The 24,683-nt window shown below is 34.8% G+C and overlaps 1 protein-coding gene across 8 annotated transcripts in view; it reads left to right on the top strand.

Moving 5' to 3' along the window:
- Positions 1–23,695, top strand: part of LOC144967657 (ralBP1-associated Eps domain-containing protein 1-like) — a 73,834-nt gene extending 50,139 nt beyond the window's left edge. For 2 of the 8 annotated variants that reach the window (XM_078905180.1, XM_078905179.1), the window contains exons 13-21: positions 8,548–8,760; positions 11,555–11,704; positions 15,672–15,721; positions 16,354–16,410; positions 17,809–17,892; positions 20,608–20,644; positions 21,497–21,528; positions 22,051–22,130; positions 23,363–23,695. In XM_078905180.1, the coding sequence (XP_078761306.1) occupies positions 8,548–8,760; positions 11,555–11,704; positions 15,672–15,721; positions 16,354–16,410; positions 17,809–17,892; positions 20,608–20,644; positions 21,497–21,528; positions 22,051–22,130; positions 23,363–23,534 (875 nt within the window). In that variant the 3' untranslated portion in view covers positions 23,535–23,695. The remainder of the gene's footprint in view (positions 1–8,547; positions 8,761–11,554; positions 11,705–15,671; positions 15,722–16,353; positions 16,411–17,808; positions 17,893–20,607; positions 20,645–21,496; positions 21,529–22,050; positions 22,131–23,362) is intronic. The other 6 variants (XM_078905184.1, XM_078905183.1, XM_078905182.1 and 3 more) reach the window with 3 other exon arrangements.
- Positions 23,696–24,683: the final 988 nt, after the last annotated feature.

Genomic DNA, 24,683 nt, shown 5'->3' with positions numbered 1-24,683 from the left:
CAATGACTTTGACATTTTTTACTGTGCAACCCAGATACAATGTAAACCTCATACTACAGATTCCATTGGTATCTGCACATTGGTTAGGAGTGAAATTTGGCCAACATTTTTTTTCTTTTTTTTGTTCTTTTTTTTTTCCAGTTTCTTATTTTTAAGGTTAACTTTATGATAAACATTTTGGTTAGATTAAAAAAAAAAACCTTTTAAAAAAATTATAAATTTAGAAATGAAAGTTTGAACAGATTCCATACATTATAAAGTATTTTAAAGTGACAGTTCATATTAAAAAGTGTGAAAGTCATACATTGTGGGCTGATTCACATTTTTCTTCTTCTTGATATTAAAATACTGATTTTTTAAACTCAAAAATATACTGATTTTTTTTTTTTTTGCAATGAAGTTGCTGGGATGGACTGTATGGTTTTGTTGCATCTTGAGTATTCTTTGAGTAGGGGTGTCGTAAATAATATTTATTAATATACGTAAAGAGAAAAACAAAACAAAACAAAAAAGAAACTTACAGGATTTTTCATGTTCTCATTGGATCCTAGTTTTCACTGGGTTTGAGTTTGTTGTATCCGGGTTGCACAATAATACAAAGACAATGACAGGTATTAGTTACAATGATAGGTTGACTCTTGGTGCTGTGGAACATTTTGAATGGGGAAAAAATTGGTTGCAACATTTTGACATATGCGACCAACCACCCCAAAAGAGTGATAATGAATTTGTAGTAAGAAATATGAAATTTGGCTTTAATTTCTGTTATTTATAGATATGTTTTCATTCAGAACATCAACCCAAGACATCATATTTCTAATCGTTTTAACTTTTAAATTCACTTTCTTGGCTTCTGCTCCACTTTGACGTGGTCAGTTTTCATATTCACACATTCAAGAGATTGAGCTATTACAGGAATTAGGTACACTAGCAGACGATGACGTTTGAAGCGTCATGTGTGCATTGAAAAATGTACGCATTAAATTATCTTATTGATCACATTGAACCCTTCACACATCCAAGCAAATGCTCTAAATTAAGTTAGCTTGGAGTTGATACAGATAGAAATGGTTATAGATAGCCTATCTGTCGTGCCGGCAGTAGGTCAGGGGTTTGATTTCCAAATTGTAGTGTTTTGGTATCTGTTTTTTTGGGCATAGGATTGCACAGACTTTTTCCCTGTAAAATTCTCATTTAAGATGTTCCACTCAGCACCAGGCAGAGATGAGTCAAATAAGAATAAGAAATGTTCTTATAATTTCAGGAAGATTTCGAATAAATGACAGTTTTACAATATATTTTTTAAAGAGAATTGCAATGTATATATGAAACATACTTAGCTGAACATTCAAAATATTGATTTAAATGGAAGAATGAGACGATAACATATCTGATAAAAATATCAGTGTAAATCTTTTAATTTGAAACTACAATAAGTTTTTCAAGCCCAGGAAAAGACTGTACCTATCTCTTGCATGTATGATATCTTCACTAGCAATAGGCACTCTGTAGTCTTTATATAACCTCTGTATAAGCATTGGGGAAGAACTGGCTTACTGGGAATATCTATCGTTATCAAGTAATTGTAACTTTTTTTGAACAGAAATGAATATAATAACAGCTTCATCCAAATAATTGACATGGAACATGTCGGGCCCAAAACCCCTCTTCAGCCTATGGCAAAAATAGAATAAATTGTTAATACTTTAAGTAAAATCCAGATTGATTTCAGAAAAGGTCTCTGCATGTCCAGACAGGATGACTGTCTACCATTGTTTAATAGACGTAGAGACATATCGTCGTTGATTTCACGAACTTTCACAAGTGACATTTGTTCTCTTGAATGATATTAAAAAATATTTTTTGTTTTTTATATTTTATAAAACAACTAGAAACAAGCAGTGGTTTTGGGATAAATTTATAATTTTAGCACTTACTATAGTGTCTGATATCACGAGATCAAGGACAATGTCCCCCCCTCCCCAATCTATCTGTATTTTAAATGAAGTATTACAGTGCCATGGGGTATTCAGACCGAATCATTTCATGTTGACATTTGGATATTTTTTGAAGTTGCTAATATTTATTTTTGTAAATTAGTTTATACAGTCCACAGCTTCTAGCAGCTTTGTATTCAGTTTAATCATAACATGATATAATCGACAGTTTAAATTGTTTTGGAATGGACTAGCTTATTTGAATTCTTTGTTTCATGATAGTTTTAAAACTTATGTACCAGAATTTATTAAATGTTAAGTTATATTGTGATGATAGAAATTAAAACGAAATATATCAAATTTTTCAGAATCCAATTACATTATGGCCTCAGGGACGTCACTACTGCCTTTGTGATAACCTCAGGGACATCACTATGGCCTTTGTGATAACCTCAGGGACGTCACAATGGCCTTTGTGATAACCTCAGGGACGTCACTATGGCCTTTGTGATAACCTCAGGGATGTCACTATGGCCTTTGTGATAACCTCAGGGATGTCACTATGGCCTTTGTGATAACCTCAGGGATGTCACTATGGCCTTTGTGATAACCTCATGGACATCACTATGGCCTTTGTGATAATCTCAGGGATGTCACTATGGCCTTTGTGATAACCTCAGGGATGTCACTAATCTTGGTCAGCATGAGGGCACTTGACATCCACTTTTTGTCAGGTCACTTTCCATTTAATCAAAAGTTCATCGGTTCAAGTCCCTGTGGAAATACTTTGATATACTCTCTTAAAATGAATAAATATTTATTCCTTCTTCTGGTGGACGACAATTTAGATAGAGCTCTCTTTGGATAACCTTATTCTGACTGATTGAAAGCGATGTTGAATTTTAAAGGATAATTACTAAAAGCAAATGCTCAAACCGTTCTTCAATCAGAAATAAAACAATATAAAACAGTTTTAAGAAGTTTCACAATTTAATAATAATAATAATAATAATAATAATAATAATAATAATAATAATAATATATTATTGCATCTCCAAAAAGGAAATTTTTTGTACAGACGTGTTATAATTTACACATAAGATAAAAATACAATGGAAATAGGATGTATATATATAAAAAAGGAGCAGCTCTATAACCAGAGCTGCGCTTTATGATATGAATAATTTCAACACTGTATAATAGTTAAAACTGTCACTATAAATTGAAAATTGAAAAGATTGCAAAACAAATAAATTAATAAATTAATATTTATATTTTTAAAAAGTAAAAATGAGAAATAATTATATAAAATGATTATTGCTTGTTGTTATAAAGCCTAATACTGGACGGCAGAAAAGATTTTCGGTGTCTCTCTGTTTTCGTTGAAATAGAGAAAGGGCGACCACTTCTTTCTGACATAATAATTGATGGTCTTAGTGGATGATACTGGTCATTTAATATTTTAGTTATTTTATTTATACAAAATTTCTCGTATAAAAGATCTACATCGTCAACATCATTTATATAGCGTTTAATGGATTTTTTAATATTTGAATTTATTTTGTTCCTTTCCACTGCTAAGGAATTGCCTCCCCAAGCTGTTATACAAAATGACAAAACACTTTCGATTACTGCTCTATAAAATAATGTGCAGAGGGTTTTATCTATTCTAAACTGAGAGAGTTTTGATAAAAAATATGTACGTCTGCACATCTTATGCCTAATTATTTTCAAGTGTTCATCCCACTTGAGCCTGTCATCAATCGTTACACCAAGGTATTTGTAGTGAGGAACTCGCTGGACGAATTGGTCCTTTAATTTTAACGGTTCTATCGGTTCCTTCACTCTCCTAAAGTCAATCACTAGCTCCTTTGTCTTGCTTATGTTAAGCTCTAGGTGGTGGGCATCACACCAAGACACAAATCTATCAATTTCTTGCCTATAAGCCACTTCGTTGCCATTTGTTATGAGGCCTTGAAGATCGGTGTCATCTGCAAACTTTATTAAAGGTACACTCAGGTTTTGACTTCTACAGTCATTCGTGTATATTGTGAATAATACAGGGGACAATACACAGCCCTGAGGAGCACCAGTATTTGTAGTTATACAGGAAGATTTGTTTTGTCCTAATTGAACATATTGTGCTCTCTCCGTAAGAAATTCGAGCACCCAAGCAATTATATACTTGTTTAAATTCAGACTACTCAATTTTTGAACAACCAACTGAGGTTGCATTGTATTGAACGCTGAAGAAAAATCTGCAAAAAGCAATCTGCAATAGCTCCTAGCGTGATCTAAATGCCTGTAGATGTTGTTTGTAAACAGCAAAATGGCATCCTCTACGCCACGTCCTGGTTTGTAAGCAAATTGATGACTATCACTCAATGGCATAAACTGATTCCTAATTTTAACAAGAACAAGTTTTTCTAAAGATTTCATGACTATTGAAGTCAGTGCAACAGGTCTGAGATCGTTCATAGTTTCAAGTTTTTCTTTTTTTGGAACAGGAATAATTTTTGAAGTTTTCCAAATTTCAGGGATCGAAACGCATTGGAGGGACCAGTTAAAAATATGTGTATAAATGGAGGAAAGCTGGTGGGCACATTCTTTTAATAGTTTTCCTTTCAATCCATCCGGCCCAGCAGCCTTCCTCTCGTTTAGTTTCGAAAATACGAATCTCGTTTCCTCTTCACTGACCTCAATAGTCATTTCATCTTCCAAAGCCCTGTCTAACTTATGTTTTTCATTTTCAATATCAAATTTGTTTGCTGTGTCGAAACGTGAATAAAATTTATTTAAAGTTTCAATTTCGATATCTTCTGATATAATCGTGGGCTTTGGATTATAGTTCACAGCAGTTTTAAGCCCCCGCCACGTGTCCCGTATATCCCCAGAAGAAAAGCATTTTTATTTAGTGGGGAAAAAAAGAAAAGAAAAAGAAGCTTACCTTGAGCTGTGGACTGTAAATATTAAAAACTAAAGATGAATATAACAATTAAGAACAGACTGTAACATAGCATTTCGGGTTTAAATCTTTCTTCAGCTTACAAGATGGCAATATAAAAGTCATAGAGTAGGAGTTAGGGACCATAATATGTAGGTGTCATTGATAAGACATTATATTTGACAAATATTGATTAGAGGAAAGCAAATTTATTACTGTAGTAACTCCTGGTTTCAGGCTTACATCTTTCTTTAGCTTACAAGAAAGCAATATTAAACAGTAATAGAGTAGGAGAAAGAGGGCAGAATGTATGGGCATCGTCGATTAGATGTTATACAGGGCAATGGATTGATGAGGAGAAAAAATAGGAAATCGTAATAGAGTGGGAGTTAGGGTACATGGTCAGTAGGTGTCGTTGATGGATGTTGTTATACTTCAATAGGATTCATTAGGAGAAAACATTAGGAAACAGTGATAGAGTGGGATTTAGGGGACAGGGTCTGTAGGTGTCGTTGATAGGATGTTGTTATACTTGAAAAGGATTCATTAGGAGAAAACTATAGGAAACAGTGGTAGAGTGGGAGTTAGGGGACAGGGTCTGTAGGTGTCGTTGATAGGATGTTGTTATACTTGAAAAGGATTCTTTAGGAGAAAACTATAGGAAACAGTGATAGAGTGGGAGTTAGGGGACAGGGTCTGTAGGTGTCGTTGATAGGATGTTGTTATACTTGAAAAGGATTCATTAGGAGAAAACTATAGGAAACAGTGATAGAGTGGGAGTTAGGGGACAGGGTCAGTGGGTGTTGTTGATAGGATGTTGTTATACAGGGCAGAGAATTAACTTGGAGAAAACAAAAGGAAAAAGTAATAGAGTGGGGGTTGGGGGAAAGGGCCAGTAGTGTCTTTGAATGGATGTGTTATATTTGACATAAGGTTTACTAGGAGAAAGACATGTAGGTGTCACTGATAGGATGTGTTATATTTGGCATAGGGTTAACTAGGAGAAAGACATGTAGGTGTCATTGATGGGATGTGTTGTATTTGGCAAACCATTGATGTCATACCGTTTTGGCATCACCGATACATTGTTATGAAGGGCAGGCAGTCAGGCCAGAAGTGCTCAATGCATGCATGACTCATTTACTCTTAACAGTTTTCCTGTTGCATGGACTGTTTCATGTTAATGCTGTGTTGTGGCCAAAATCAGAAATGCCATGTGTGTAACTTTGGTGTGTTGAATGTTGGATATTATTGCTGTTGTTTGGTCTTTGTTATTTTTTTTTTTTTTTGTATGTGCATGAGAATAATTATGGCTTTTTCTCACAGTGAGTGTTGTGATAATGTTTGAAGCTGGATGTATTTATATCAAGATTTTTATTATGGCAATGTTTCATTGTTTCTTTCATTTGATGAAGAAGGATTAAGAATTTAATTTGTATGAGTGTCATAAATTATTTTATAGTTATAGTCATATTATTTTCATCATTTCTCTCTCTCTCTCTCTCTCTCTCTCTCTCTCTCTCTCTCTCTCTCTCTCTCTCTCTCTCTCTCTCTCTCACACACTCTCTCTCTCTCTCTCTCTCTCTCTCTCTCTCTCTCTCTCTCTCTCTCTCTCTCTCTCTCTTCATTAGATAGTTGTTTTATTTTATATCATTTTCAAACCACATGACATAATTACAAATATTGACAATTCATGGAACTCGACTCAAATCTAATAACTATTCCAATGATAATTTTTTAAAAATCCACAAATAAAACCAAACAAATCAAAAAGATGCACTTGGGAAAACTAAAACAAAAAAAAAAAAAGAAATAATTCATAACCCGAAACTAAATCCGTATCTGTGATTTCTGATTTAGTCTTGTTGATATGTTTATTGGTCAATGCAGCAGATGTTTCCCTCGAATAGCTTAGTTGTTAATTTATATATATATATATATATATATATATATATATATATATATATATATATATATATATATATATATATATTTGGAATACACTCATATAGGCTCAAGTGGGAAGTCAAGTGGTTTGTCAACATGTATGTGCACCTTATATTGCTTTTACAAGTTCCATAGTTATGACTTGAGATTTATTGTGATGCTTTATCTATAATCTCGACTTAACATCAGATTTATAACAAAATGATGTGATATGCAATTCATCCCAGAAAATGCAGAAACCATTTATCTGTAACACATCAGTACAAGAAATAAAAATACCTAACATGTTTGGTGGAAGACTGGGATGGGGGGAATGGGGTGAGACTTAAAGTGTTTAAAAAACCCCAAAAAACAAAGAGAAAGATTTACTATTTTTATGCGATTTTTGTCTTAACATAACATTATATGGAGACTGGTGCTTCGCTGTGAAGGCTTTCTTACCTGATATATATATATATATATATATATATATATATATATATATATATATATATATATATATATATATATATATATATATAATAAATTAAATAAAATTAAGTCATGTTGTTAAGAGTTAATTAAATGGTAGTAGTCATAAAACGAGGAAAGATGAATAAAACTTAATTTAAATTTTAATCAGTCAATTCTATAAAAAAAAAACAAAATCAGATAAAGGGAACAGATGGATCTAGTCAAGAGTTTCTTTGACGTTCTTTTTGAAGATGACATCTTTTAATTGTCTTTTATCTTAAATCAATATTTTGGTTTTTATACTTTCTTACTCAGCTTATTTCTGTTCATTCTTTTTTTTTTCAAATCCCTTTTATTTTACATTTAGCTGTCTAAGTATTGACATGTCATGAATAAATTGAAATCGAAGCCAAAACCCAAATATTAACACAAAAACTCATTAGTTGGGACAGTTTTTGTCAGTGGACTTTGGATTCAAACAGATCCTTGAATGGAGATATTTGTCTTTGTAATATCTGACATAATGGTTTATGCAGGGGAGTTGTTAAATGTTCCCCCCAACCCCTGAATCTGAAGTCCACTGATGTTGTATAGTTTGGTTACCTCGGGCATTTTGCTCCCCATCATCAACACTAAGACGTAGGTGGGAATTTGTCCCCATTTAACCCTTTCCATGCCAGGCTGGATTTTTACTCTAGCCTGGGGTCAGCTATAACAGCTTTCAAAAAGTACCAAACACAACTTGTTTCAGGCTCGAAACACTTCTTCAGTCAATAACAACTGTGAAAACATTAATACATCACTTAAAATTGAGACAGACAACAGACATGTTTACGTGACGTATTTGTCTTTTTACCATTTTTGTTATTGGCCGGAGAAGGGTTTGAGCCCGAAATATCCTGTGTTTGGTATTGTTTGGTATTTTGTTCTTTTTCAAAGCTGTTATATTCAATCATGTTCATTAATTTACTCAGAAATGACAGCTTTTTACTAAGAAAATCAAATATTTCTTTTCATAACAAGTACGCAGTGGGAGCAGGCTGCATTATTTGTCATCAGACTTTACAAATGTTTATAAAGCTTATTTCCTAATCTTGCTTTTGAACAATAAGCAAGATGTCTTGTCACATTATTCCCACCTATGTCAATGATTACAATATAACAAGTAACATCAAAACATCAACAGTGCCATGTTTGACTTGTGCGTGTGTGGGCATGTATTTGGATGTGGTGTTGTGTGTATGTGTGTGTATTGATTGTTCACAGACTCGGCCATGCCTTACGACTATGGTGGGGATAGGGTGGACGGGGAAAGCACAACACCTCCTCCCTTGGCCAAGCAGCGGGCCAACACCACGGCTGCCGACTCTCAAGGTTTATTGGATTCTAGTCAGACCGATTCCACCATGCCCAACTCTAAATATAATACTCCCATACAAGGACGGCCACGGCCGGTGCCGCCCAAAAAACATAGTTCAGGTATTACCCTCTCCCAACTCTTATATTAACTTCCTCCCCTCCACCACTTTCAACTCCTCTTTCTCTTACTCCCCCTCCTCCTCCTCCTTTTTCTCCTCCTCCTCTTCCTCCTCCTCCACCCCCTGCCTCCTCTTCCCTTGCATTTGTTGACAGCTCAAAGACCAGTTCAAGTTTTTTCTTCAGTCAAACCAAAGTCTCATCACAATGTCTGCTGTCTTGGTGAAAATGGTTAGATCTATACACTGCCGTACATCGAAACAGCACATTAAAAAATTTTGGACATAAAATTTGTCCCTCAAATATTGATTGGTTAAAATGATCCTCATCTTGTCCAATACTCTCAAACTTGTGGCTTCTGCAAGTCCCAGGTTTGAGAATTTTCAACAAGACGAGGATCATTTTGATAGATTCAAATTGTTAGAGGACGAGCTTTTTGGCCAAAATTTTTAGAACTGGTTTTTTCTTCAGAGTGGGGCAGTTCAGTTATAAACCAAATAGCTATGGGAAAAAATGATTGGATAGAAACAAAGAAATCTGGCCATGGTTGGATTGAGACTGTCCATTGAAACATGCATTTTTATCCAATGGTTCCTGTGCTCTCTAAGAGGTCTATGGATACCAGGGCTGCCTACTTGAAATTTCAAAAAGTCGTCATTTCCACTGGAAAATATGAAAAATCCACTTTATATGGCATTAGAAATAAATAATTTGCTCTCAGCATGATCCAAAAAAGCTCCTAAGTCCTGAATATAGGTTCTGAGGAACTAAACTTTCCTTTTCAACACGATTTATTGAGTCAAATAGGAGAATACAGTTCTGTAGCTGGAGCCAAAAATTCGTATTTCTATGAATATTTGGTAATACTTGGTAGGTATGTGTATACTATGGAGGTTGGAGTGTCCAATCAACGTCTGGCAGTTCTTGCTCCTTGGACAGGATTATTTTATCACAATTTGTTTTTACTGTCACATCGACTTTGAGTCTGACCAAGTCCGACATCCAAACACGCTACGCTTATCGCCTGCCAGGGAATTTTGGTTGTTTTTTTGTTGCTTATTTCCTCATTCGTTACCCATTGCCTCAATCTGGAAATTATTATGTTGGAGTCAGCCAGAATCTGAAATTAGAGTTAAAAAATCCAAGACAATGAAATAAGACTTGAATTAAATTGGACTTTTATTTAGAGTTTAAATATAAAGTTTAGTGGAGAAAAATATTCCACTTCCTCATGAAGGTAATTGTGACTCAAAGGTCACCCTGGATCACCCTGACATGAATAATGGTACCAGTTAGTGGCTGGGCATTACGTCATTTTTCTTGTAGGTTTGCTTTTATTAAAAAAATTTTTGTTACTTTAGGTGCCGGGTGAATGGTTGTAAAACTATATATGATTTTTAAAACTTTTTTTTTTTTGGTGTGATTTATCCATTCTCCCACCCCTTACCCCTTCCACCCCCACTTACATAAACATATTGATCGAGGTCAATCTTTGGGGGAAAAAAATGATTTACTGTATTTGTTACCTTGTTGATCTGGCACTCCTAGATGGTGGTGGTCCTGTAACCGGCTACCAAAAAAGAGTAAAACGAGAAGAGTTCTGGCATTTGAGGTTGAATCAACGTTTATTTTACACACACAAATTATTTCAAATTTTCACTTACTTCCCTTTAAACATTGTAAATTAAATGTCGTCAAGATCTCACAGCCTCTTCATCTACTTTATTTTTCGTTAATTCTTTGTGGTGTCGTTTGTTTTTTTTGTTTTTTTTGTTTTTGTTTGTTTTTGTTTTTTTAAAACATGGAATTAAATTTGCCTGTCATTCATTCATTCGATGTCTTAATGTTGATATTTGCAACTGTGCAATGTGAATGGTAGATGTTGTCATTTCACGATTTGCCTTCACTCCTTCATTGTGTCATTTTCTCACATTCTTTGTTTTTAATGGTCTTTTTTTTTCTTTTAGTTGGGGGGTTAGGGGGAGAAAGGGGCACAATTTTACTTTTGTGATGGTTTATAAGATTTTGTATACAGAGCTTGTTAAATCTGTTTTGAAAGTTTTGTCTCTTGTAGTAAAAACATCTCTCTCTCTCTCTCTCTCTCTCTCTCTCTCTCTCTCTCTCTCTCTCTCTCTCTCTCTCTCTCTCTCTCTCTCTCTCTCTCTCTCTCTCTCTCTCTCTCTCTCTCTCTCTCTCTCTCTCTCTCTCTCTCTCTCTCTCTCTCTCTCTCTCCACCAATCACTTATGAGAGGTATGTAGAAAAGCCAAATTTTTATCCCTTCAAGGAACTCCGAAAGGAAGGTCTTCTTCTGTTGGTTAATTTGTATCTCAACTTTCGCCATCTTCATACTGTTAACTCGGTGCTTTGATGACAAACTCAACAAGGAGAGAGAGAGAGAGAGAGAGAGAGAGAGAGAGAGAGAGAGAGAGAGAGAGAGAGAGAGAGAGAGAGAGAGAGAGAGAGAGAGAGAGAGAGAAAGATTGTTTTCACACCTAATGCTTGCATGTTTATCAACGTTGATGTGAAATGACCCACCGTGCATTATGTTGATAGATGTAACACCTTGAAGTAACCACAGATTCAACGAGAGCTTTTGATTGGTTTGGAATGATCATGACATGTGGTGCAATGATTGCCTGCTTAGATTGGCCACTCGCTGTGTGAAAATCATCCTTTAAAATTTTCTATTAATTTGTTTTGTTGGGGAAATGGGGAGACAAGGAAGCAAATTGTTTTCTATTGTATAAACATAAATGCTTTATTTGTATTTATCCCAAAACAATGGTGGTCACACAGTTCCAGCAATCGTGAGAGGCCAGTTACCTCCCCCTGTCGTAGGTCAAGACGGAATGCCTACCGATGCCTCGACAGAACCCAGTCATGCTCCGCCTGCACCCCCACCCAGACCACACCCAACCCGCAGCATGTCAGTGGATGTCAAAACGGGTAAGGCCGTTATCGTGTTAATTAAATTATTTTTTTTAATCGAGCTTTTATACAGTACAATATCCTCTAAACTTGCTCAAAGCGCTTTACAAAGGGGCCCTGACCAACAGCAACACGAAATATGTAGAACAAATCATGACGCCTGTTAGGGGATATTACCATTTTTCCAGACAGAGACAATGCTGATAACGGACAGGTAGTCATTTTACACCTGAGTACGGTGAGAGAATGTAAGTAAAGAGCCTTTTCCAAGGATCCAACTATGTGCAAGCAAGACTCGAAACCAGGACCTTCCAAACCAAAAGCGAGTGTCATACCACAAGATCACAAAGAAACAAACTAAAACAAAACAAAATAAAACAAATCTGTGAACTTTTCCATAGCCCAATGTCCACTAAATGTTCTCAAAGTGTTTTAAAAAGTAAAAAGGATTAAAAACCAACAGCACCACAGAGGCTTTTTCGTCTATACATCAGGGATGGCAAATGTCTGTTTCTGGATTTTTCTCGGGGGGGGGGGGGGGGGGTTCACACCTCAGTTTACACCTAAGCAGCTCTCCAAGAAGGCCCTTTGATTCCATTTCTTCTCAAGACACAGATAATATCAATGGAATTGAGGCAACAAAGGAGGCCCCATACACTTGTAAGGAAAGAAGAGATTTAAGAGAGATGTTTTTGATTGCTATTTGGCATCTCTGATATTTATATCCCCCACCCCCCCCCCCCCACACACACACACACACCCACACACCCAATGAACATTATAGCTTTTTCTTCCTTTTAAAGTCTGTAACTTCAATTTTGAAGATTCCACAGACCACAGTATTTTTATTTCATTAGAGATGTGAGACTATTCCACTGTCTCAATGTTGAACATAAATTTGGATGACTTCCTCTTATTTTGTTGAATGTCACCGAGGGGTAATTTGACTTGGTCATTTAGGCCCCTCCAAAATAGTGTTACTTTGTCACGCTTTCTTCTCTGTTGTAGCTGTTCAGGATCTAAATCTGTTTCATGTTTTCTTATCCTTGTTGTTTTGATTTATAAATTTCACTGCTCTGTTTTGTATTCTTTTTATATCTTGGATTTCTGATTTGTGGTGAGGGTCCCAGACAGAGCTACTATATTCTAGTGTAGGTCTGACAAAGGCTTTGTAGCACTTTAATTTTATTTCCCTGCTGCCGTCATACAAGTAAAGAAACAACCTATTCTGTGTATTTAAAGTGGATTAAACATTTTTTGTTGTTGTTATTGTTATGGAAATGGAACTTCATTTGATATAAATTGAAGTTGGCATTCTGTCATCCAGTCCTTTGAAATCAGTTGTAATAAATACTTGGGATACATTTGTATATACAGTAGAATTACTTTAAACCGAAAATTTGGGGACCTTCTAAACCATTTCGGTTTAAAGACATTTTGGTTTAAAGCAAGTTCCCGTTTTGCGATGTTTTTCAAGGGTGGTACTATTTAATTGCTCATTTAATCGCATCATGGGTTGTTTCCCCTTAAATAAAAAGTTGTTGAATAAATGCCGTCTTGGTAACCATTTCTTTAAAATGTTATTTTATTTTTATTTTTTTATTTTTGCTGTATTTTAAAAATATTTTCGGGGTTTTGTTTTTCCATTCAAAATTGTTGAAAAAGTTGAGTCGGGATGCCGTATTTTTTAACATATCTCCGTCTTTGCTCAACTTTTTTTTCATTGACTTCACATAGTATTATATTTTAAACTCCAATGTGTAAGTTAGCAATGACTATCCCGCACAAATCTTTGGGCCTCTGTTTCGCTCACCAAGTGCCCAAATTCGCTACAAAATATGGGACGAAGCCGTTTCGTATATGCTATTTTAAAAAATTAATTACGACGCTGTTTATAGATGAATATGACTGAAAGTTGGCACACAGTTAGAAAAGAGGTCATTTTAGATTATGTCAAGCGACAAAACTCGTACGATTACCAGAAGACTGTTAAAAATAGATTTTTACTCTTTGGAGTACAATATTTCTAAAACTACAAAGAGGAGAGATTTTGTCGCTCATAAGGTTATATATGCACATTTCTTCTATTTCTATTTCAAATTTCATTCGATTTTGATAGGTACTTTTCTCTCTCTCTCTCTCTCTCTCTCTCTCTCTCTCTCTCTCTCTCTCTCTCTCTCTCTCTCTCTCTCTCTCTCTCTCTCTCTCTCTCTCTCTCTCTCTCTCTCTCTCTCTCTCTCTCTCTCTCTCTCATATAAATAAATACTAGAACTAACATAAGCCATGGTCTCACGGGACTGATTGATAATAATTCAGCAGGCATTTTTCGTGTCATTGACATTTGTATGGGTTGTAGACACAAGATTACACTTCGGAAAAGTTCCAAATGATCAATATTATGTATATTTTAAAACAAATTTATAGTTGACCCTAGCCATACAGCTCTAAAACTATACAAGTTAGAACTCTTCTGATGTCTTCATCATATTTTCTGATAATTTTGCCATAAAATTGCTAAGTTTTGATATCTAATTCCACGTATTAAGCGAGATACAGCCACAAACCAGAATAAAACGCAGAAAAAGCGTCCCATATTTTCCGTATTTTTTTCTCTTTGTGAGTCATCCAAATAAATGACATCTTTGAAACTGCATAACTTTGTTATATATTAATGGATTTTCAAAATTCAAAAAGATTTTTACTCAGTGGAGATAGGGCTTTGATTTAAGAATAGTATTTCCTACAAAAATAGAAAACAAAAATTTTCATAGTCATTGCTAAAGTACAGTGCTTAATTTTAAACATCTTTAAGTAAAATGTAAAGCTGAAATAAGATCGAAAGTTCTCGTGTGATAATTGATAATGAATGATGCGCAGCTACTCAGAGGTGAAGTGAAATGGAAATGAAAAGACATGTCATTGCTAAGCTGTCTACTACACACCTCTCTTTTGTTGAAAAGTCATTAGGCCTAATTCCATAGAACCCCCCCCCCCCCTTTCACACCCTCACATACACATATAAACAAAGTGGAAATGAAATGGCATGTCAATGGTAAGTTGTCTACACCCACCCCCTTATTGTCTTGTTGAAAATCCAGTCAGTTCCAAAGCATCAACACACGAACGAGAACATCCTGCGAGATTCTAAACCCCTACCTCCCCCTCTTTTTTACTTTTTCGCCTGCCAGTCACCCGTTGTCTTCCATTTCCAGTCTGTGCGATTGTGGTGTTGGCGAAGCCCAAGTGCAGTGATTGAAATTGAAGTGTTTGCCTACCCGTCACCCCCACCCCACCCCTCAACCTCATCTTAGGCTCTTTGTTTAATATTGCCGGGCATTATTACGTGTGGCCACCTTCCCAAATATTTGAAGAAAAATAGAGAGAGAAAAAGGGAAGGTGCTCTCAAGTTGTTTCGGTTTAAAGAAAGTCCTGCTTAGAAGTATTTCGGTTCATCGGAAGAATTATTACAAAGATAATGAAGAAACAAGTACAATTTATTAAATTCTTTGCGGTTTGAGGTATTTTTCGGTTTAGCTTCTTTCGGTTTAAAGTAATTTTACTGTATATGATTTAACATTAAAAGCAACTATCTATGTGGTTGTTGTCAATCGTGTTGCATTCATTAATGGTTGCAATGGTTGTAAAGTTACGCAAAAAAAATTCTGTTGTTATTGTTGTTGAATTTGTTCTTGTAGCGGTTGATGTTAATGGTGATGATGATGATGGTGGTAATAGTGGTGGTGGTAATAGTGGTAGTGATGATGATGATGGTGGTGGGGGTGGTGGTAGTCATTGTGGTGGGGTCAATGATGATGGTGATAATGTAATATATTTTATTTTGAGAAAGTAATTGTTGCTACAGCAGCACATAGGTAATGCATATTCATTAGCTTGTCATGCGCACAGTGGTTGCTCATACGAACATTGTTATCTTGTTTTGTCTATACGTGATATTATACCTACTGATACCTCTTGTCTGTTCCAGGAAGTCAACTGGTAGCTCCTGCTGTACCACCAAGGGTGTCGCCCAAAGAGGTGAGAAATAACAGCACTTGGATGTAGAATAATTAAATGACTGTTAGTGATATCCACATATAAAGATTATAATGATAATGGTGATGATGATAATAATCATAATAATGATAATAATAATGATGATGATGATGATGATTATGATGATACTACTACTACTACAACTACTACTACTACTACTACTACTACTACTACTACTACTACTACTACTACTACTACTACTACTACTACTACTACTACTACTACTACTACTACTACTTCTACTACTACTAATAATAATAATAATAATATAATAATAATGATAACACTAATAATAATATAATAATAATATAATATAATAATAATAATAATAATAATAATAATAATAATAATAATAATAATAATAATAATAATAATAATGATAACACTAATAATAATAATAATGATAACACTAATAATAATAATAATGATAACACTAATAATAATAATAATACTAATAATACTAATAATAATAATAATAACACTTTTGTACAGCACTTTCCAAACAAAGGCATCTCACAGTTTTAAAATTTCAAAGATGCGTCGCTTTTAGATAAGAGATGAAGCAATTCAAATCTCCATCGTACTTCTTCATAAATGTGTATTTCCATTGCCAGGCCCAGTCTATAGTCAAACCAGGAGATCCAGGCCCTTCAGCTCCACCCATCATGGAGGTCAGTCATGTTGATCATTATTTTTGTTCTGTTTTTTTTTTTTGTCTTTGCTATCATGGTTAGGAGGTCCCGATAGCTCCGTTGCTAAAACATTTGCTTTTCATGCAAAGGAACCTAAAATGCTTAACTGGCGGCCCAAAAATTTTATTTGTTGATTCATAGAAAGAGGGTTTAAATTCTTGCAGTTTGGATTTATTAAACTTCTACAGATTATTTTCTTTCCACATTGCTGCAGGTTTACAAATCATCTTTGTTTCTTACAGTAAAAATAAATAAATATACAAACATGGTCCAAGATTATATGTAGTTTCAGTGAAGGAAACACTAGTGAACATTGAACAGTTGTATAAGTTAACAATTTCAAATAGCCAACAAAATTTTGTCTAACTGATGCAAAACCATGCAGAGTTGCCAACCTGTATGATTTCTCATATTTTAATACGCTTTGACTCAAAATATTATGATTTGGGGACGTTGACTAAAGTATGCTAGTGCAAAAGGTCAGGATTTGTGACAAAAAGTGGAAGAGTTCAAGTATGATTAAATTGTCTCCAGCTTGATGTGAATCTGAGTGGCCAGATATACGATTGCCAAAGGAATTACTGGGTTTTCTCTAGAAATTCAGTGACTATTAAATTTAAGATAGTTGCTGATGTGGAAAATGTGATTTTTAGGGGGAAATATGAGAAAATGAGCCTAAATATTGGAGAAAATAAGATAGATATTTTGAAATAGTTGAGGTTGGTTGGCAAATGTGACCCATGGTGAATCTTATCAGAAGTTGGTATAAAACTACCAGAGTTGCCAACTCCAGATTTTGTTGGGAAAAACCTGATATTTGTTCTCATTCATGATTTCCCTAATTTCCAGCTGTTTTTTCTATTTAATTGTATTTTATTTTTCAGAAAAAAAACATCAACATCATTTTCATCTCCATCATCATTATCATTCTCATTATCTTTACCACCATCAAAATCACCACTTCATTTTAATCTCAGATTTGTCCCTAAAAATTTCCTAAATTTTGTCTCTGAAAAGTTGGTAAGTCTGAATAACTTCTTCTCTATCGGGGGGATAAACATTCGATCCATAAAATGCTTTGTCTAGCTCCTTGAAACAAACGCATTTCTTATTGATTGGAAGTGAGATGGGTTATAATTCCAAACTGGTCCTGTCTACCGTCTCTTAGTGTTTACATTGTTACATTGGTTATAATTCCAAACTGGTCCTGTCTACCGTCTCTTACAGTGTTTACATTGTTACATTGGTTATAATTCCAAACTGGTCCTGTCTACCGTCTCTTACAGTGTTTACATTGTTACATTGGTTATAATTCCAAACTGGTCCTGTCTACTGTCTCTGACAAACCACGTTTATGCTTACATTGTTACATTGCAGCGGAGACACTTTTCTCCAAGAGTGATTAGAAAACCAATAGTGCAAAGTCATCGTCGCACTGTGTCTCTAGGCATGGTCAAATTGGTGAGATCGAGAGGGGTGCATGAATATGATATTAAACCTTTTGATTTGGTTATTTCATTCGCTCATTTGTATAGATTTATTATTTATTTATTTATTTGTTTATTTATCTATTTGTTTTGGGTTCTTTTCATGTCAAAGATTTAAGTTATGTCTGATTTATTATCATAGTCTTATAAGTATTTTGGTTTGTGTTTTTAATTCAATGGTCGTCTGGTTTGGTGGAGGGTTTTAGTTTTTAAATTTTTTTGTCTTTTTTATCTTTTTTATTGTTTAAAAAAAAAAAAAAAAGAAGTTCATCTACCGTTTTATATTTTGTGATAATTATTTCATCAATACACATAACATTTCAATCATAAGGCTCATTGTTCATTGAAAAATTGATGGATGGTATTTCATTATTCATTTTATTTTGATTCATTTTCTTTACATTATTTTATTTTATTATTTTTTTTTGGTGTTGGGATGATGAAATACTATTTAATATGTTTTACCATTTTGTTGATTGAACCGTAGATTGTTTCTAATTTTTTTATTTTTTCTCCTCAAATTTCTGCAATTGGTAATTAAATTGGAAATCAAAAAAAGAAAAAAGAATAGGATAGAAAATAATGAGGTCTGTGGAGAGTACACAGACTTTATCTCTAAACATTTCTGACCCCAAAATGGAGTCAAAAGAACTGTCTTTCTAGTAACAAATTTGACCCGTTTCTCACAAAAGGTAACATATGAACCTTTTATCGTCTTAAACAAATGTTTGGTTAAAGCGGAAAATATTAAAATTTATTTAAGTAAAGCACAAATTGTTTTAAAAAAATTTAAATTGCTGATAATGTGTTGAAAATGGAAAGGTTCCAGGAAAGACATCGATTTTGGGTAGGACGGCCAAGACATTGCTTGATATAGATGGATATTCCCCCCCACCCCATCCCCCCCAAGGCAGGAGAGCTCATGTCCCCTGGGCTGGGGGTCTCTGTACTGATTGACACCTTGACTGTCTTTTTTATCTGCCCTAAATCTGTCAGCGCTTTCCACAATGCCTTTTGTCTAAGTGTTGTAGCAGAGTTAAACCTCTGGCCATAATTTGGCTACTTTACATAAAGGGAAGAATTCATAAATATATTTTTCTCTTTATATTGGTGTGGAGTGGGAGTGGGGGTGATTTTATTTTTCTTTCTTATGAATCATCTTCATGTATAATTGTTTTTCTATAAAATATTATACCTATTTGGCACCATTGGAATTCATCTATATTACTTGATTTTGAACATAATATCTTATTACCTGTAGGTGTATCAGTAATAGTTTGTCCTTTGTGTTCAATTCACTATTCACAAATACACACATAAGCATGAATGTTGTGGCCAATAATGAAAACTATTTACATTTGTTTTTTTTAAATACCTTTATATTGTTTGTTTGATATTTGTTCTAATCATAAATCGTGATCCACACACAGCCTGTATCTGGTTCAATGTCAGGGTGACCCTGGTACCAGAAATTATTCACAACCATGATAGCATAGATCCAAGGCTATGCGGTCTTGTGGTATGTCACTCGCTTTCGGATCAGAAGGTCCTGGGTTTGAGCCTCGCTCAGCTCATAGTTAGTCCTTGGAAAAGGTTCTTTACTCACATTCTCTCACCCTATTCAGGTGTATAATGAGTACCTGGCCGTTAACATTGTTGTCTCTATCATAAAAAAAAATTGTAATATCCCCTAACGGCCATTACGTCTCGTTCTACATGTTACGTGTTGTTGTTGGTCAGGGACCCTTTGTAAATCGCTTTGAACACATGAAGTGGATATTGTGCTATATAAAAAGCTCAAGTGTTTTTGTTTTTAAAAAATGATAACGTTTTTGCCACAGTTAGAACTAGATGAATTAGGAAGGAAACAATGAAATGGAAGAGATAGGAGGGGAATGGGGCTAAAAAGGCTTTTTAAAAATTTGATCAAGAGCTTATAAGTCATGTGCATAGATATATGAAGTAATGAATGGTCAGGAAATATGAAAGCATTTCGTGTTGAAAAAAATAAAATCTAACCATGGAAACTGCTGCTATCTTTTTTTTTTTTTTTGGGGGGGGGGGGGGGGGGGACCCAACAAATAAGCATTCTTAAAATCTAAATATATAATATTTTGTCTTCAAAAATGTCTTCAGAATAAAAAATGAATTTCAAAACCATTTTAAAGGTTGGAGTTTAAAATTTCGATCTTTGAAATTAAAAAATTTGATTTTGAAATGGGACTCAATTATTCCTCCCTGAAATTTGATACATATTATTTGCCTGCAGCCAATAAATAATTCAATTAAAAAAAAATTAATTCCAGTTTCAAAAAGATTTGTATAATTATATCAAATTCAATATATTTTAATTGACTGATTTTGCTTTAAAGAAAATGAAAATGGTGATATTATTTTTTGACAATTTTAGGTAAAAAATTATGGAGTTATGATAGATAAAGTAGTAGAAATGATAATATTTTCTCTTTATTTCTATGACGTTAAAAGAACACGTTCATTATCAAACCAATAACTTATTTTGGTTAAATTTCCAAAAAATAGTAAATTTGTAGTGTCACCTACCCCCTCATTTCCTTCCTTAAAAGAAATTGAGTCTGGTCCTTTATAGAGTTAATATTCGTAATCCAAATGACAAATAAACCATCTCTAATCAACGTGATGTTTTTATTTTATTTATTTTTTATTTCAGGGATCGTCAAAGCCGGTGGCTCTGGATTTGACCTCTGGTAAGCTGATTGACATTTTATGCACAACGACAATAGATATCTGGCATAAATCCTCGTTTATAATTGGACAATTTTAAAGACAAGTGGGGTTTCCCATCAGTTTGCAAAACTGACGTGTTCACTTTCTCTCGAGGCCAAGATTTGATCAGCACACAATGTCAGTGTTTTATGTTAACCTTTATAATCTTCAAAAGTGAATAATCTACGCGGCTATGTGGTCTAGTTGGATGACACTGGCCTTCGGATTTGAAAGGTCAAGGTTTGAATCCTGCTCCGAGTGGTGCATAGTTGAGTCCTTTGAAAAGGATCTTTACTCACATTCTCTCTCTGTTTTTGTTTTGATTGTTTTTGTTATTTGATGAAGAAGGGTTTTGAGCCCAAAACATTCCATGTTTATTTTGTTCTTTTTCAAATCTTTTATACTCGTTTTTGTTCATTGTTTATCACAGTCCATCCATGGGTTCTAGCAGCTTCATATCAATTATTGTGGCTATGTGCTCTTGTGGTATGACACTCGCTTTCGGATCGGAAGGTCCTGGGTTTGAGCCTTGCTCGGCGCATAGTTGAGTCCTTGGAAAAGGCTCTCACATTCTCTCACCATACTCAGGTGTAAAATGAGTACCTTACCGTTAGCAGCGTTGTCTCTGTTGGAAAAAAAATTGTAATATCACCTAACAGGCATCATGTCTCGTTCTACATGTTACATGTTGTTGTTTTCAGGGACCCTTTGTAAAGCACTTTGAGCATGTTTTGTGGATATTATGCTATATAAAGCTCACGTTTATTCTTCATTTTCATGCTATTTTAATTTTAAGATTTTAAAAAATGCTGTTTTCTTTGGTTTCCTTCCAGATGTCAGTCAGAATATATCAGGAGTGGAGAAGGTAGGCGTGTTGTTTGACATTCACTCTCTATTAGATGTGGGATATGCTACAGACTAATTATTGCCAACTTTAGTCAAAAGTTGTTTTTGATTTTTGTAACAATCTCACCATTCTTTGGATTGAATGTCTGAATGAAAAGATGAATAAGATGAATGTGAGCAGCCATCTCAAAGTGATACAGTGTCGGAGTGAGTCGGGTGCACAAAATTGGATTTTAAGCTTTACTTATAAAATTTGAGAAATGCCTAAGCTGAAGAGAGTCGAGTTTTGTTTTCTCAGCTTCACACACAGACAGACAGACAATGATAAAGTATACACACTTCATGAAAATTGTGATAACAAGAAAAAGTGATTGCTTAAATAAATAATTAATTGCTTAAAGAAATTATTAATTGCTTAAATGTGTTAGTCAAATGAGAAGGTGCTTATCAGTAGACATGTTGTTGGTGTTGATGATGATGATTATGATGATATTGATGTTAATTACTATGATGATTCTTATCCTTATCTATTTGATGACAGGATTTGATGGAGGATGAAGATGCCGTAGACAATGGTGGAACAGCTGACAGTCTTCATCCCAAACCAACTCTTTGTCTCAGGTAACCGGGATGTTATTTGTCCATTAATCTTCTCACTTGAATTAAAGTGAAGATTAATTCATACTTGTCCACTTTTACGGATCGTTCGTAACCGTCACGTAAATTAGGCGACAATTACAGACTTATGGAAATGGAAGAAATTTTACAGATTTTGATTTCTCACCAATTTGGTCGGAGGGAAAAAATTTTTTTTTTCTTTTAGGGTACATAGTACTGATTTAAGATAGAGAAAAAAAATTTCCCTTAAAGTTGTAACACTCAGTCCACTTCCATGATAGCCAAGTCGATCTCTAACTCCTAATGAAATGGTGGCCGTCAACAACAAAATTTATTTCACATTTTTTGGGGTTTGGTTTAGTGTTAGTGAAATTTTACCATATATTACTGATGAATTTGTGTTGGTTACTGATTTTGAAATGTTCAAGTAGGCAGATATGTTGATAGACATAATGTGGGGTCCATTGTCAGGGCATGGCCACCGGTCTTCAGAACCACGAGGCTTATGGAATGAGAGTTTATCCCGATTAGCATTAAGCTGACAAAAGCAATTTGCTTGCCACCCTTGGGATAGGACACTAGAATATTGCAAGGTACTTTCCATCAGATCAGACAGACCCAGCTATCCAATCACTGCTGAGTGAACATGGCGATTAGAAAAAAAATGTCAAGTGCTCACAAATCGTATACCTGCCAACCCTTCCACTTTTGGTGGAATCTTTCCTATTTTCACTTTTCCTTTTCCACTATTCTGCCACTGTCTCTAAAATTCCGATTTTCAAAAATGATAATGGTAAGAAGAAAAAAAAAATGGGGGGCTAAAAAGGTGAATTTTGAGAGAGAAAAAGATTTCCAAAAGGGAGATAAGTAGGAAAATTAATTGCACTCCTTTCTCCCTTCCCCATTCCATTACCTAATACATGTGATATGCAGTTTTGCCAGCTGTGCCCGAATACTGTCTTTATGTGTTTGGTGTTCATTTTGATATAGAATTATCCTATTGTTTTTCTCAAATTCCTATTTTCTGACATTCTGATTCCACTTTTGGAATATGAAGGGTTGGCAGCTCTGAGATGGATAAAGGTCCTGTTGCATGCACAGTTGAGCTGTCAGGATCCCCATTTTAAACTGTTATCTCTCATTATTTTACCGCAATGATCTTCACATTTGAATCTATTCTACACCCCCCCCCTCTCATCCCCTCCCCTCTCCGCTCCCTCATATGTTCCCTTCAGGCAAGGAAGCCGAGACCGTAGGGAGATACACATGGCAGTGAAGACTCACAAGGAACGGAATGCAGTGTTGACCAGACTGAACAGTGAATTGAACCAGGAGTTACAAGAGGTGATGGAGCAAAGGATAGCACTAGAGATTCAATTAGAACACCTCAGACCTTTCTCTAGCTAGCATTGTCTGCTTGTCGGCCTGTTTGTTTGTTTGTTTGTTTGTTTGTTTGTCATTTGTTTAGATCATGAATGAAATGTTGCAAGGACAATTGGTGTCATCATCATTTTGTAAAAGCTGCTTTGCTGGTTTTTTTTTTGTTTTTGTTTTTAAAAAAAAAGAAACAATCGTGATTAGAGATGGCCTTAACTAAATCATCAACAATCATTTCATACAAATGACAACACCCCACTCTCACTTGACAATATGCTACCGATATCTATTTGTTACATGTCGTACAGTGAGACTGAAAAGTTTATCAGCAGGCACCCTGTATCGTACACTTTTGATAAGGGTTCCATAAGTCATAGACTAGGATCACCCTATGTCTTACATAGAGCTTATTTAGCAGTCAATTTGATCCAATTTTCGATTATTGGTGCTATGCATTTAGTTAAAATAATCACAACATTCGCCAACCGGATATAATGTACCAACACACAAAACTATTTGTAACCTTAAACAGTTAAACTCTGATTGATATAATTTAGTGAGAACTACTCGTAAAAATGGCCGTCTAAAATATTAGTAACAAAGAGCTGAGTGATGTCAGTTTCGTTCTTTCTATACAGGGTTTTATTGTTGAGCAGCAGCAATGATGAATTTAAGTGACACAAACAATTGTACCAACCAATCTATTGTTGATAAGTGCCCTGTGATGTGCTTGTGTGACTTGTTACTTAGTGTGCGTGTATGTGTGTGTTGTATGTGTGCTGATTTAATGGTAATGGTAATGTTCATTGCTCTAAGTGGGGTTCCCAACCTCCCATAGTGGGCAGGGAGGTACTTGCTGCGTCTTCTATACCCCTATATCTGTTTTCCAATTACTTTCTTTCTTTGTCTTGGAATGAGATTACTTAGTCTTGTCTTTACCCTGGCTGGGGTCCTTTGCCGGGAGGAAACAGTCGAATGATAGTTTTGGGAGATGATATATTTTTCCTTTAAATTATCTCTCTTTTATGTACTGTTATTTTTTCATCTTTAAGATATGATTTGTAAATATATGAGTGTATTCTTCTTAGAGGGATCTTGTGCTTGTGTCTGGTTGATACTTTAAGGTGATCTCAAACTAAGTACATTGATAGTGTGCTCTTGGAATCTACACCTGTTCCC

The sequence above is a fragment of the Berghia stephanieae genome, chromosome 3 (assembly GCF_034508935.2).
Source record: "Berghia stephanieae isolate SIO BIC M18660-M18661 chromosome 3, UCSD_Bste_1.3, whole genome shotgun sequence".
NCBI classification, from domain to species: Eukaryota; Metazoa; Mollusca; class Gastropoda; order Nudibranchia; family Aeolidiidae; genus Berghia; species Berghia stephanieae.
The sequence above is the reverse complement of the archived record's forward strand: the minus strand, read 5'-3'. Positions and strand labels throughout refer to the sequence as shown.